The following is a 16,413-nucleotide window of genomic DNA, read 5'->3' on the forward strand; positions in this document are numbered from 1 at the left end:
AAAATTGAACTGAAAGAAAATTGAACTGAAGATATTGAATGTCATTTTCTTGCAAAAAAAATTATGTCTAAAGTATTATTAGGAGACTACATTGGGCAGGACCTAGTTCCAAGAACTAATTTTGGTCAGTTTACTACTATGAATAGAGCCTTAGAAACTCAAAGATAACGTAGTCTAATCCCTGCCTGAATGCTGGCGTCCCATCTTTGAGATCTTTAATACATAATTATAGAATACATATGAGATACCGTTATATTAGCTAATTATTTCTGGAAACTCTTGAATTTAATTTATAAATTCTAAAAATTATGTTGGGATTTCAATTAGTCATGTGTTTTTTGGATTTAATAACTACACATTTGCAACCTAATAATTGATCCAGAAGTTTGATAAACTGAGTTTTCTATTTAAGATATAAAATTCTGAGAATGGCAAATGTCTCTTATTTTTTGAAGTTTTAGGAGGAGATTATTCACATAGTAAGGATTATAAATCATTGTTATACATTTGTGGAATAGTAGAGTAAGTGAGAAAATTTACTTCAACCATGACCTCATAAGATACAAGACTAGGTTATCTGCTATCAATGTTTGGGGATGGGAGTGAGGTAATTTTTAAAGATGTTTTTATTTTAGGGTTGAAAAAATAAAAGATAAATTTAAGAAAGGTATGAGAATTAAAGATGGTATTGTCAAATATAAACAAAAAAAACAAGCTGGAATTTTTTCAGTCCCCTATTTACATTTAACATTTTTCCAAAGCAATAAACATGGCAGGCATAAGCTAATAAACTCTGGGGATAGAATTTTTTTTAAAAAGAGTGTCTATCCACAAGGAGCTCATAATGTAAATGAGTGGGGGAAAGGAGATCAGGTGGTACTGGTACCTGGAGCATCTTAGTTAGAGTTGAAATCAGACAAAATAAAAGCTGTAGAAGGGTAAGCAAAAGTCCAGTTTCTGTCCTCTACAGTGGAAGACATCTGGCCCTCCAGTTAGAGGAGAAAGATGGCTGAGGGAGGTGGTGTCAGTCAAGACTTGAATTAGCACATGGTGATGAGATTAAATGCTTTGGAGATGCATTTTGTCATTGGAGTTGATCAGAAACAGTAACAGTTGCAGAGTGGATGAAGGGTGATAACATTATTTTTTGCTCACTGAATTTACTTGTTCATTGGTTATCACATACAGTATTTTATCTTTGTTCTCATCTTCAATTTTAGATTCCCAGAAACAAGGGCCTTTTATGTTGGATTCTCCAAAATATCCTTTTATATTAGTTTGCTTTCTGTGGTACCTGGCAAATAAATGGTTTTTCAGAGCCTAATGTAAAGTAAACATCAACTCTGATTATTATTCTTTCCCTTCTTTCCTCCTCCTACAGATGTCTCAGCATCAAGTACATGCAGTTCAACAATTAGCCAAGGTGATGGGATGGCAGGTCCTTAGTTTCAGTAATCATGCGGGACTTGGCCCTGTGGAGAGTATTGGTAATGCCTCAGCCATAACTGTGGCGTCACCAAGTGGTGATTATGCTATTTCAGGTAATATTTGTTACAGATGACTGTAGGTAAAAGTCTTAACTTTGTTATGTTGCTGAGCATTTCTTAAATATTGTGAAATTTCTCAAACCTAGTATTTACATTGAACATCATTATGGTGATTAGGTCATAAGATTAATATCTTGTTTTTCAAAAGAAACATATTCTGACCTATTCTATTTTTTAAAATCCCTTTTTTCTTTAAGATGGAGTATAATAAATTTAATTAACATTGTCTTACTTGCAGTGGTGGCTATTTGTAAGGCTGAATATTTGACCTTAAAGTTTGTGTTACTAGATAAGTGAAAAGGAAAATTGATTCTAAACCCATGACTAAAAATTTTAAGGAGTAAATTTTTTACTTCTTAGGGCCAATTTAACTTCACAAAGATCATTTCCAGTTTCTGCATTAGTAACATGAGAGACTATCAAAAAATTGGTCATTGCTTGCACTCTTCACCAGCAGCATTAGGACATTCGTCCATAAATATTTTCCATTTGATTCTTTAGTAATAGGAATTTTAAAATGTCTTATTTCCTGAACATATAGTGAAATCTTATTAAGGTTTCCAAACACTAAAAACCTCTCTAAGAAGAGTATACATTTAGTTACATAATTACAAATAAATTTATCTCATATAATAAAACCATATCTCTTTAGCTATGCTTTTGCCTTTACAATTTTTAAGAAACTATATTCACTAACAATTGTTTCAATTAACTTTTAATGTAATTATTTCTTTTACATTTTGTACTCTTAATAGTTATAGCGTATATATTATATTATTAAATTAAGCTTAATTTAACAACTTACTACAATAATTCCCTATTTTTTAGATTGATTTATTTGGTAGTTTATTTAAAAATATATAGAAAATGTAACTTTTATTGGCTAGTTCATTATTGTACACTTTATATAATACTTAACTAGGAATGCTACCCCTTGCATACTATTATGTTTATAATATAGAAAATATTGCTGTTGCTACTCTCATATATGTTGTTTATCTGCACAGTACGTAATGGCCCGGAGAGTGGCAGCAAGGTTATGGTGCAGTTTCCGCGAAGTCAGTGCAAGGACCTCCCCAAAAGTGATGTGCTGCAGGATGGGAAGTGGAACCATCTCCGTGGACCTTTCAAGGAAGTTCAGTGGAATAAGATGGAAGGCCGAAACTTTGTGTATAAAATGGAGTTGCTTATGTCTGCCCTCACCCCTTGTTCATAGTGTGGTTTTTTCCTAGAATATTATTTTCTGCTTGGGTTATTTATAATTTTGACTACAAGCTAATGAAGGGAAGTCTATACATAAAACATTGTTTTTAAAATAAAATAATTGGTGAATTTTTCACAGCATTTTAAAGTTGAAAAGCACTTTATAAGTGTACTTTAAAATGTACAATATGTTCATAAAGAGCTTGTAACACCAGTGTTGTTTTTTAACACAATTTTTTTTAAGGGGTATGAAGTGCTTCCTTTTTTAAAAAAAAAAATATCTAATTAAAACTACAACTTGACTTTGGATGTGCTTTTTTCCCCCCTCTCAAACTCATCTTAGTCTTTGCTTCTTATCACATACAGAGTTATAACACCTGCCTTGGAGTCCTCAAGTGCTTTCTTAGGTCCAAGATCCAAGGAAGCTCTTCTCTCACCTGACTGATTTTGCTTAGGTAAACATGGTCTAGAAAAAAAGAAAAAGAGGCTTACATACAAATTGAGTACTTGGAAACAATGGACTTTTTGACAGAATTAAAAAGCTGTTGTGACTCAGCTTTATTACAAGGATTAAGTTGCAGGAAATGTCTGCTATATATGGAAAAGCCATTGCTCTCTGGAAAAGGAGGGAAAGCCAAAGGCCACTTTGGGGTTCTAACCAGTGATCCCGCTGATTTTCTATGTACACTTTTACCCCCACCTATCTTGAGACACTTGGGGTGAATATTGGAAGAGATGGTTATGTGGGTGTGGAAGGAGAGATGGCACCAGAAAATTCATCCATGAACATTTTTATAAGGAACCCACTATGTAGCTGAGACCATACAGTAGCATTAGACTAATTAGTTATTTTTTCTGACAAAACTTACCTAGAGACCAATACTGGCATCTGAAGTAGAGAAAACAAAAAAATCCTTCTTTTAAAAGGTTAAAACCAATTTCTACCACTGCAGCCTTCTTATTGATGGATGACTTAAGAAATCTCATTAGCATCTGTTTTGTAGACAAGATGCTTTTTTATTTAACTGAAATTTGAAATTGTCAGCAGTCTTCAATCACACAGAATTGGAATGGTCTTCAGAGATCATTGACTCCTACCTAGCCTGTTCCTGTATAGGAATCCCCTCTACAACATAGCCACAAGTATGGAATCGTTCCACATTTAAATAACTTAAAATTATTAAGAAGTTTTCCTTTATATCAAGTCTAAATTTGCCCTTTGCAACTTTGTCTTCCATTTGTCCTTATTCTTATCAGGCATTTAGTTGTGGTGTAGCAACATCATATGGATTGAGTCAGGAAAACTGATTTCATATCCTACTGGGTGATTATGGGCAATTCATTTAAATTTTCACCTTCAGTTTTCTTATCTGTAAAATGCATCTACTTCACAGGGCTTTTGTGAAGAGCAAATAATATATAAATGCTAGCTTTAATTGCTCTTTTTCTGTATTACCTATGTACCATTTTACCTATCTACCTCTTTGGTCCTTTGGACCAACCATAGCATGTCTAATCCCGTTTCCAGAGATTTCCCCTCAAGAATATAGAGAAAGCTTATATGAATTCTCTAGTCTTCTCCATTCTAAACACCTCCAATTCATTTTTAACCTTGTATGATATGTTCTCAAAGCTGCATTTATTTAGATGTAATTGAATACAGCTTGAAAGATGTGGACTGATGAGTAGAGCAGGGCCTTTTACCTTCTTAAGCTTAAACACTAAATTTTTCTTTGGCCTAAAGTAGGAATTTAATACAAGATCCAGATTTATATCTGAGGAGGGATTTTGCTAGCAGTCTTGTGCTTGTTTACCCACACTTGCTCAATCCTTGCTAAATGTTAGAGAAAAGAGAAGCTGCTGTTGGGTACCTTCTTTGTGAGACTCTCCATGTCTCCATGACCAGCAAAACTTTGATTAATTCTTATTGCCTTCTTTTTTTCTATTGATACTTTAGATACTTCTTGTATTTGGCCAAAAACTATGGACAAGGCCGAATATTTTCTTTTCCAATAGATTTTTTTTCTCCATGTGCCTACAGCTTGCTGAGCTCTTTTGTTTTAACAGTTGAAAGATTTCTGATATCTGATGAAAAACAGAAGCTACCATGATCAGTTTTTTGTGTGTGAAATTTTAAAGTAGGCTGTGTCAGCAAGGCTTTATCTGTTGGCATACTCTGGTTCTGGACATTACATTTTAATTGTAGTTGGAAAAAGTGGGCCTAGTTCTGGTGTCATAGTAAAAATAATTGTATAGAATGATACCTTTGGAATGCAAAAAGTCTTTCAGGCCACAGATGGAACCTCTCTAAAAGCAGCTAGGTGATGCATTGAATAGTACATTGGATCTGGAGTCAATTCTATAGAAATGTTTACTATTGTTAAAGGATACATAGAGCCTTTTATAGATCCATGGATCCCAAGACTTGAGTCTTATCCACAGAAGACTATGGACAAGAATCACAGAATGGAAAGATAAGGATGGATGAATTGTAGTCTGTTCATTAATAGGCTTATTAGTCATATAGGAGAAGAAAAAAATTAAGGCCACCTTCATTTTTATTTACTATTTTTTATAACATTGCTGTTCATTTCAGAATTTCCAAAATAGTTTTACTAATCCTCTCAGTACGTATCAGTAAAACTGATAAATAGAGGGCATTGTAGCATAGCAGACAAAATGTGAGTCAGGAAGACCCAGGTCCAAATACTGGGTCTGATAGTTTCCAGATGTGTGAACTAGAACCCAGAATGCCCTTATCTGTAAAATGGTGATAATGATCCCTAGAGCAGACAGATCTATTATCTGTCTTAAACAATCCTGAGTATGACCAGAACTAGAATAAAATTTAATTAGAAAACAAATGAAAATACAATAAAATGTAGATAATATATTTTAAAAAGACAATATGCATTCTGCAATAATCCTTATATACAGCTTAGTGGCCCTCTTGTGCTGTTTTTTTTTTTTTTTTCCTATCAAAGAGTGTATTTGTATATTAACAGTCGGGGATCAGGTTTTAAGTTTTACTTCCCTCCTCAACACAGTCTTTTATCTTTTACGATATAGAATCTAACTTATGGTTTAATTTACTTTTACAACTAATCTCTAAGAAAATATTTTTCTGTTGTGGAAAAAGGCAGAATTCTTCCACAAAACAAAACTAGGGATATTTAAAAATGTTAACATAGGCTAGAATGGAAAAACCTTCATATTACATATATGGTCACCTGAAACAGGGAAAAGTCCTATCTCTTTTTCCCAAACTATCTTTCTAACCAAGGGTTCCAGATATCTGAAATTCCAGATATCAATGGCATTTTTCTGTTCCCATCATGGACTGCTCATTTGGCATGATTCTTTATTATTTCCTCTCTTTTCAGGAGTAATATCCCATTTATTCAAAATCTAATAAGTACTTAATAAGATTCTGCCATTCACAAGACACTACCAGACACTGGGAATATTAAGAGAAAGATGGCATTGCTGTTTCCCTCAAGGAGCTTATATTCTTGAGTTCCAGACTATTGAGCAATTCTTGCATATGATCTTTATTTTGAAGAATTGTGGGCTTTTCAAACTTTCATTGCTTCCACTTTATAAACTGACTGATATAGTTTAGGATTATAGTATTAAGCAGAGAAACTTAACCTGGAGAAGTGAAATAAATGAAGGCCTGTAAAGTGGTAATAAAGGAGCCAGCACTAGAATCATTGACTTTTCATTTCCTATTTGTATTACTGAAAAAACAACAATATAAAAAAAAAAAAAAAAAAAAACAACCCAGTCTCATTTCAGAGTTATATTCCAAATGAAGGTTTGTAATTTGGTCCTTTGGAACTTGGAATGCAGTTTCTTATAGAAGCAACGGTAGGCAATCATACTTTTAAGTTCCCAGGATAACCCACAAAAGCTTATTTAATTCCAAACTGAAAGATAAGTATTAATAAGAGTTCTGCCAATGCAGTACAATAAATAAGACCTTGCTTGTGTTAATCATAAACAAAATTGTTAAATAGGAAGTTTATTGTGAATATCCTTTTTTATAACTCCCAATTGCAAGTATTTCCCCCCACATGTTAAATGTTCTTATGTTGTGCTACATTTATCTTCTTTACACAGCTTTTTTTCCTTCTTTTGCTTCATCACTTATAACTTCTTGACAATCTCTAAGATGTTTTTTTTTTTTACAACAGCTTCCATGACTTAATCACAGCATCTTGGAGTTGGAGGGTTTCTCAGAAGTCAGAGGATTATTGATTTAAGAATTGAAAGGGACTCCAGAGGCCATCTTGTTTCACTTTTTACAATAAGAAAACTTGGGTCCATGAGGATATTGAAAGGTTTGCCCAGGGTCACCCAGCTGGAGATGGTTTTAGGCAACCTACAAGAATTCTTCCACCAGGTAGCCCTGTTAAATAGTTATTTAACCCTTACTTAAAAGTGATTAGGAAAGCTGTCCACTCCACTCTGAACGGTGAATTGTTACCATTTTCCCCCCTTAGATCAAACTAAAATCTTCAGTTCTATGACTTGCTCCATTTTCCTGCTCCGTTTTCCCCTTAGGTCAGCAAATTTAATTACTCTTCTTTATGAAAGCTTTTTAAATACATAAAGATAGTAATCATGTTCCATCCAAATTTTTCTTCTCTAGGCTAAATATTTCCAGTTCTTACAGGCTGGGCTATGTCCTTACGTGGACTGATATCCAGTCCCCTCATCATCTTGGTCACTCTCCTTAGACTGCATTACCTTCTCAATGTCTTTCCCAAATTGTGCTGCTCAGAACTGAACAAAATATTCCAGAAGTGCTCTGACCAAGGCCCGACTACCATCTCCTCTGTTCTGAATGCTATGCCTTGGTGAATGCAGCCTGAGATTGCGTTAGGTTTCCTTTTTGGCTGCCAAGTCACAATGCTGACTCATGTAGAACTTTCAGTCTATTAGAAAACCTTTCAACAGCTCAGGTTCTGATGGGGGCAGGGGAAGTGATGGTTCTTTGTATTTATAGGTCATTCAAAAATTACAGATTACCTATATTTTGGAATGACCTTTTCAGGGCCAATGCAATGTGTGCAAATCTGTACCTAGTGGTACAGATAATTAGCTATATGAAATATGAAGAATGCCGAGAAAAAGTAGGTTCTGTTCCTAGTACAGGTGTGTTCATAGTGTGCAAATGCAAATGTGTAGTTGTGTACACACCAAGTCTGTAGGTCACTTCAGGGATGGTTTTTGTTTAGTTGGATTTTTTTTTCTTTTTCTTTTTTTTTTTTTTTAAATATGGTACTTTCTCCTATATACAGATAGGTAACCCAGTGGATAGAGTGGTATGGCTGGAGTCAGGAAAATTCACCTTTGTGACTTCAAATATGGTATCAGATATTTACTAGTTGTGTGACCCTGGGCAAGTCAATTAAATGCGTTTGCCTCAGTTTTCCCATCTGTCAAATGAGCTGCAGAAGGAAATGCCAAACCACTCCACCATCTTTGCCATGAAAACCCCAAATGGGGTCACAAAGAGACACTATTGAAATAGCAACAACAACTTCCTGTGGCCCTATCACCCCTAACAGCATAGTATGAGGTTTAGCACAGGGCTGTCCATGTCTTAGCACCGATTCTCCATCTTAATTGTTTTCCTTCAGAAGACATTGTCTTTGGACCATATTAGACTGAAGGCATAACCAAGTGAAGTCGTTGGATCAAATTTTGTTGCAAAAGCAGTGACTCACTTGTTTTAACTTCAACACAACCTTGCACAAGATTTTAGCTTAAGGGTGGGAAGTGAATGATGCCCTGGTCATCCAGATCCTCCTCTGCCTCAGTCAGACCTGTAAATTTTCATGTGCCCTTGGATCACTTCTCAGGGATGATGTTCTGTCCTGTGAAAAAGTATCTGTACAAAAAACATGCTCAATCTGTGGAAGGTGACAAGGCTAGGTACTTAGTTTTGTTTACTTGTTTCATTTAAAAATCAAAAGTTTTTTTTCTCTCTCTTGAGGTAGTAATGTCCTTCAGCCCAGACTTGGCTAACAGTCAATATTTTGTAGTTCAATCTCTTCAGTTGTGCTTTCTGCAAATAAAATGAAATATTAATCCTGTGAAAGAGGCAATATGTTTAGAGGTACCAGATCATAAAGTGGCAATTATCAAAATTATCTGGTACTGGCCAAAAAATAAAAAGGTATATATTACACAGTGGAACATGGTAGACATACAATTCACAGTAGTAAATGATCATAGTCAATTTGTGTTTGACAAATGTAAAAATTTAAGTTTATAAGATAAAAATTCACTATTTGGTGAAAATTGTTGAGAAAACCAGAAATCAGTTCAGCAGAAATTGAATATGGGCCAGTATTTTACACTGTTTACCAAGATAAAGTCAAAATGGATATGTGACCTAGCTATAAAGGGAGATAATGAAAGCAAATTAGAAAAACAAGGAATATATTATCTATCAGACATATAAATAGAAGAATTTATGAATAAGCCAAAGAAATTATTGTGAGATATAAAATGGATAATTATATCAAGTTTAAAAAGTTTTAGACAAATAAAACCAATGAAGCCAAGATTAGGAGAAAAGCAGAAATTGGGCAGGAAACTTAGTTTATCAGAAAAAAAGATCTCATAACTCAAATATATAGAAAATTTTGTCAAATTTATGAGTCATTTTCCAGTTGATAAATGGTTAAAGAATATGAATAGGCAGTTTGTGGATGAAATCAAAACTATATGCCATCATATAAAAATACTCTAAATTATTATTGATTAGAGAAATGAAAATAAAAGCAATTCTGAGGTACCACCTTATACCTATCATATTTGCCAAAATGATAGAAGGGGAAAATAAAAGTTGGAGGGGATGTGGAAAAATTGGGACACTAATACACTGTTGGTGGAACTGTGAACTGACTAATCATTTTGGAAAGTAATCTGGAATTATGCCCAAAGAGTTAAAAAACTTCTGTATATCCTTTGACTCAGCAATACCACTATTAGGTCAGTTTCCCACAGTGATTAGGGAAGAGGGAAAATAACCTATAGGTTCTAAAATATTTATAGCAGCATTTTGTGATAGTAAAGAACTGGAAATTGAGGAGATGCCTGTCAATTGAGGAATGAACAAGTTGTGATATATGATTGTGATAAAATACTATTTTGCTGTATAAAATGATGAGCAGTTTGATTTTAGAAAAACTTGATAAAACTTGCCTAAAATATTAAAGAGTGAAATGAACAGAACCAAGAGAATGCAAGATAATAGTAACAGCAATATTATTCTAAAAACAATAGGGAATAACATTATAAGTATCACAAATACTCAAATATCTATATATGTATGTATGTATATAAATATATATATGTATATATGTATGTATATAAATATGTATATAAGTGTATATATATGTATGTATATAAGTCTATATATATATGTATTTTATATAAATATGTATATAAGTGTATACACACACACACACATGTACATAGGTCTTGGATCAAAAAAATTACCTGAAAACTGTGGGACGCTGGTTTTCCCAAATGCCAGAACTGCCTATTAATGCCAAGGTTGCCCTAGAAAACATGAGGATTCGATGATCACAAGACCAAGAGAATTACCTTTCAGCTTGTGTCTCCTCTTCCTCTGGAATTTGTATGAGCACTTATTACAGACCCACATAAGGCTGATTAACACTGTGGCCACAGCACCCAGAAACGCCAGGACAACTGCCACAAAATGTAGATCTTCATAGAGAATCTCTAAAAGGAGGATGAAGGAGGAAAGGAAGGGAGATAATTTCTCTTAATAATATGAAATGTGCCCAAAACACATTCTCAGCTCAATTAGATATAGAAGGACCTTTAGGGACCTCCTTACCAGACACATGGAGCACAATAATGCCAAACTGGCTGCTTCCCAGTCCTTCAGTCACAGTGACTGTGTAGTAGCCGGTGTCTCTCACGCCTACTCTGAAAAGCTGGATTGAACCATTGTCATATGTACAGACTCGATCCTTGTGGCTTTGGGAGACATTGGCTTGGGTTCCAGGTTGCCATTCCACAATTTTTTGCATCCCCCAGTAAGATGTATATTTCCACTCAATGGTAGGTATCCCATGGCAAGAATATTCAACTGAGAGTAGAATGTCTTGAGCCACTGTGGCATTGATGTTAGGCTGTGGAATGGTCAGTGATACTCCCTGGCCTGCAACATAAAACAGAAGATTTGGGAGTTGTGAGGATGTATCCAGAAGGATGCTACTTATAGGTACCAGTTTCCAGTTACATATCATCATCTAGCTTGATCCTCACAACCCTGTTGTGAGATAGACTGCACAAATGTTACAGTTCCCTTCTGAAGCAACTCAAGTTCAGAGAGTAACTTGCCCAAAGCATATTGCTAATAAGTAGAAAGGGACACAACTGAAGTCCATGTTTCATGATTCTGTGTTCAATGCTCTTGTCACTGGCTAGACTGCTACACCCAGAGCAGGTATCAAAGGTGGTAAATAGGTCCATGACTATCCATGAGTATTTGACTTGATTGAGGTGTGTGTCCCTCTTCCAACAGAAATCGCAGCCATTCAATATCTTAGGAGATGATATTCATGAGCTTCTGTGGCCAAAAGAATTTACCTCCTGGTGGCCACCTTTCATGTGATAAGCCTTTCCATATTTAGCAAGGCTGGTCCTCTATAAACAAGACATGTTGAGTTTAGATAGGAAAATTTTGTGGCTCTTTAGCCTAATCCTTGAGATCTCAGACTGACCTCATGGAAACTTCTACACTCTTATGAGGCATTAAAGGATGCTTTTAATGGCAAAAAGCAGATAAATCTTTGAACAAAATTGTGATTATAAAGTTTTTTTTGTTTGTTTTTATTTTCAGGATTTTCTCTTATCTGTAGGGGTCCAGTCCTTTCAAAGTCATATATATTCTCTGAGCTTCAGTTTCTGCATCAGTAAAATGAAAGCCTCTTACTGATCCCCAGATGGTTAGGGCCAAGCATTACCTACCACATCACAATTCTAAGTGGAACTGTACCTTATTCCTTACTAAGTGATAGAATTAGAACTTAGTTGTTAAATAAATTTCATGTAAAGTGCTAATCATTTTGTGTTCCTGGAAAACATTTATATTCTATAAATATAGAATATATTTATATACTCTATATATTCTGTATTCTCTATATATACATATATATGGCTGTCAATTCATTAAATTGAGAGAATGAATAATGCATGAGAATTTCTCACACTGTGATAGATTAGTAATAATTTTGGGTTGGGAAAGTTTTTGGCTCCTACAAAAGGGAGATCGTATTTGGTAGCTGCCAGCACGATTTGTGGGCAATGTCCTGATCTAAGAATTTATATTAGTGTGGGTGAAGGATCTAATCTGATAACATAGCAACCTATAGGAAATCAATGCAAACAGACTCTTAGGAGCAGAAGGTTATCTAGAACAATCCATTTATATTGCTGATGAAGAAACTGAGGCTCAGAGAAATGATTGAAATTCTTTAAAATTATATAACTACTTAGTAGAAGAGTCACAATATGAAGCCTGTTCTCCCAATTGCTAGCACCACTCCCTTTTCTCCTTACTATACATACTAGGCTGCTATGCCTTGTAACATATTGTTCCTTCTCATACAGCATGTGAACAGTATGTGAAGATAACTATCTTCTCTCTGTAGATTGAATAGTAACCTATTTCTTTTGAGATGTGCTTTTCAGATTTCACTAAAATTCCTAATTAAATTGCCATTGTTCTTCATATTAGAACAGAATCAGAAAATAAGAATTGTATAGTCAGAGAATGTTAAAGATGAATAGGAACTTAGATGTCATCTAGTCTACTTTCCTCATTTTTATAGGTAACTGAGTTCTGGTTACCTCAGACCTTTACCCCTTCTTTCTATCTGCTCCCCCACCAGGATTCTCTCTCACTAGAACTCAGTCCTTCCATAGCCTTTAAACCTAAGAGAAGTCACATAGACTCTCAGAATTTTAATTTCTTCATCAGCATTTTTTTATTGATTTGGCCAAGATTATGAGTAATTGTTTAAAGAACCTGAACCCAGAGCTTTTGACTCTAAGCCCAGTACTTTTTCTACTACGTCACACTGCAAATCCCAGTGGGATGGGATAAAAATGAAAAGAGAAAGACTTATCCCCATGTCAGCAAAAATGAAGGATGGTGAGATGTTTTCTAATGGTGATAGGATAGCCAGGGAAGAATACAGATTTAAAGTTTGTGAGAATCTAAAAAAAAAAAAGCCACTAACATTTCTCCTAATTTTGGAGTTGGGGAAACTAAGGTCTAAAGAATGAAATAATCTGTCCACAGATCAAATTTTTGGTGGCAGAGTCAAAATTTGAACTGATTCAATTCTATTGTAGTACAGGGATGATCTTGAACAATTAATAAAGTAATCCCCAGAATTGGTGCATATTTTTCTCCACTTCTCCTAGGCCACTTGCTTATAAAAACATTATATCTATTTGTTGTGAGTAGGTCGTAAAAATGAGTGTGGTTTCTAGGCAATTAAATTGTCTGTAGCTAACTTAATGAGTAATTCACTCCACTGTTTTTGAAATGCTGTGAAATCAGACCTAGACAAGGCCAGAAAAACCTCCCACATGTTAATTCTTTATATTTACACCTATGTCTGATTCTAGTTCAAGATTTCTTCTCAGACCAATTAAGTGAACAAAGAAAGAAGAAACAGGAAAATAGACTGTGTTTTACCTAAAAGTTTTTTTTAACATCAATTTATGGATGTTATTTCATCTATAGAACAACCCTGTGAGGTAGATGAGGAAAATTAGGCTAATGGAGGAAGTGAAATTATTTTCAGGGTAATCCAACTAGAGAGGTCACCCCGCTGGCCAGGTTTAGCAATCTAGCCTCTGCAAGTAGTAGTTAATAAGGAAATAACTTTGGTAATGCATCTTGAAGAATTAAGTAGACTATAGTACTAAGCGAAATATTTGGAGGTTGGGGGAGGGACAGACCTTGTGATGCCATCAGAGTTCCTACTCTCGACTTTACCATTAACTAATAAAAATAGCCAGAGTTACTAGATGGAGACTTAGAAGCTAGAGTTCCAACCCAGCTTCAAAAATGTATTAGCTATGTGATCCTGGGTGAATCATGTAATCCTGTTTGCCTTAGTTTCCTTATCTGTAAAATGAGCTGAAGAAGGAAATGGCAAAATACTCCAGTATCTTTGCCAAGAAAACCCTATATGGAATCGCAAAGAGTTGGCTATAACTGAAATGACTCAACAACAGTAATAATAGCTAGCATTTATATGGTGCTTTAAAATTTACAAACCACTTTATATATATGCTAATTTATTCGATCCCCACAAACTGTGGGGTTGAATAAACTGTGAAGTAGGAGCTGTTATTATTATCCTCATTTTCCAGATGAGTCAACTGAGAAAGAAATGTAAATGACTTGCCAAGCCAGAGCCACACAGCTATTAAGTGTCTGAGTGTCGATGATAGGTCTATTTGTGGATGTACCTGCTTCACTGTGCAGCTGTCTCCATTCCTGTAAATTTTCTTAGGTCTCAGAGCCCTCATCTATCCAATAAGGTTAGTCAAGATTAAGGGTTCTTGAGCTTTTTCTGTGTCAATGACTCTTCTGGCACGTGGGTGAAACCTATGGATCCTCAAAATAATGTTTGCTGCAAAAATTCATTTTGAGATTAGTGAAAATAAAGATGTAATTGTTTCCCTATCCAAGTTAATGGATTTCTGAAATATGGACTTTGGATTAAGAATCCCTTGTCTAAAAGATCATTAAGAATCCATGGAAGACAAAAAATGTTATGATTCTAAAAGCAAGCTTTATAAAATCAACAATTTTACTAAAGGATGATCATATCCAGATATAGCTTATAAATGCCATGAGGGTAAAGATTGTCTAAACTGGGCATCTCAAGGAATTGCCTCACTACTTCTTCCCCATTCTGAACATATCAAGTGCTAATATTTGTTGTTAAATGACTTAGTGAATTAATACCTTACTCTCCTAACCCCTAAGAAAGTTCTCATCTGAGTATTTGGTAGCACTGTCTCTGGTTAATGAAGAGAGCCTCCTGTTACTGAATAAGGCCATGTGGACACAAGATATATCAAGGCCAGGGGTCTAGATGATTGATGAGTGAAGACTTAAAAATCACTTATGTGCAAAGCTCTTGAAATTCAGTGAATGCCCTTTATGATATTTATTATTGACCCAGTATGCCTCTGTTAGCAATTATGAAGCACTTATTATGTGCCAGCACCATGTTAAATATGAGTGAAATTCCACTTAACCTAAGTATTGGAGATGCCATATCCCCTGAGAACAAGTCTGCTGAGATTCTGGCAGCTGAGTGCAGGGAGAATGAAGGGAGTGATTTTCAAAATGCAAAGAACTGATTTTACATTTTCTTGCCCACATTGGCCATTGACTTTCATTCCACCTTTTTTCCTGATAACTGAGGGCTCAAAGCGAATGTCACAGGACTGAGAAAGCTTCCAGTTTGTGTTCAAAACAAAGGGTCAGCTGGGAAAATGGAAAGCGCCTGAATCCTTAGTTTCCTAAGACTTAAGCAACAGGTGGTCCTTTTGGGTGGGAGGGCTTCTCTCCCCCCATCTTTTTTTAATGGCTACAGGAAGATGCAGTTAAAACAGATAATGACATGTTATTTAAGTGTCAGCAAGAGGGGTTCCCAGATGCAGGTTTAGCCAGTGAGCTGCTGGCTCGTCCACTTCTTTCAATTTTTGTCTTGTCATGTCCTATCTAGGAAATTACCCCCTTTTGCTCCTCCTAAAAGACTTAAAAATGTCTCTAAGCAAGGAGTCTTCTTTCAATTGGATGATCCATGAGTTTAAATCTGCCATTGTGTGTCCCTTGGTAGAACAGGGATCTCAGCAGCACTGAATGCTAGCTATTAACCAGACCTGAGAATTACAGAATCATAGAGAGCTGGAAGAGTCTTTAGAGTACAGCAATCTTGTAAAGGAAATGGCCTCCACATGTGTCCCTGACAAGTGATTCACTTGAACCCTTCTGTCAATGGGAAAGTTACTATTATCTACCAAGTCAAGCCATTTCTATTTGGGACAGTTTAAATTGAAATTTAGACTGAAAGAAAGTGTTATTTTTTAATCAAGTCAAAAGTTTACCTATCTGTAATTTCCATCCTTTGTAGAGAGAAATTCTATGACTCATCCATGTTGATGAATATGGCTTTGTGTCCAGAGCCACTTGGGTCATAGGAGGGTGTGACTGGGGGGAACCTCAGCCAAAGCTAAGTATACTCAGTAGGAAGAAGGGAGGGCCCATGGGTATGGTTAATTAACCTCAGAGCTAAGAGCTTATAAAATGTGAGCAAAGTTATATTTTGAGTCTTTCAACTGTTCACAAGAATTAAAAAAGAAGAGCCTTCCTCTAATTCCCCCCTCTCCACAATCCTTGTGATTGGGGTTAAGTTTGGGGAGAAGGAACTAAGTATTACAATGAATTAATCAGTGAATTAAAAAAAAAAGAAAAATCATTTATTAGTACCATGGTCCAATCTAGAGCAGGAAGGTACTACAGAGACCAGCTACTCCAACTCCATCATTATACAGATGGGAAAAGTGAGGTCCA

At 35.3% G+C, this 16,413-nt stretch overlaps 2 protein-coding genes across 2 annotated transcripts in view; one reads left to right on the forward strand and one right to left on the reverse strand.

The window, feature by feature from the left end:
- The window catches only part of MED17 (mediator complex subunit 17), a 31,898-nt gene extending 28,841 nt beyond the window's left edge, over positions 1 to 3,057 (forward strand). The window contains exons 11-12 of the mRNA XM_031961006.1: positions 1,382 to 1,541; positions 2,555 to 3,057. Coding sequence (XP_031816866.1) covers positions 1,382 to 1,541; positions 2,555 to 2,763 — 369 coding nt within the window. The 3' untranslated portion in view covers positions 2,764 to 3,057. The remainder of the gene's footprint in view (positions 1 to 1,381; positions 1,542 to 2,554) is intronic.
- Positions 3,058 to 8,419: 5,362 nt separating this feature from the next.
- Positions 8,420 to 16,413, reverse strand: part of VSTM5 (V-set and transmembrane domain containing 5) — a 36,183-nt gene continuing 28,189 nt past the window's right edge. Inside the window, exons 2-4 of the mRNA XM_003764317.4 lie at positions 10,636 to 10,962; positions 10,377 to 10,517; positions 8,420 to 8,826 (exon numbers count right to left, since the gene is read on the reverse strand). Coding sequence (XP_003764365.1) covers positions 8,783 to 8,826; positions 10,377 to 10,517; positions 10,636 to 10,962 — 512 coding nt within the window. The 3' untranslated portion in view covers positions 8,420 to 8,782. The remainder of the gene's footprint in view (positions 8,827 to 10,376; positions 10,518 to 10,635; positions 10,963 to 16,413) is intronic.

This window comes from Sarcophilus harrisii, chromosome 3 (assembly GCF_902635505.1).
Source record: "Sarcophilus harrisii chromosome 3, mSarHar1.11, whole genome shotgun sequence".
Taxonomy (NCBI): domain Eukaryota; kingdom Metazoa; phylum Chordata; class Mammalia; order Dasyuromorphia; family Dasyuridae; genus Sarcophilus; species Sarcophilus harrisii.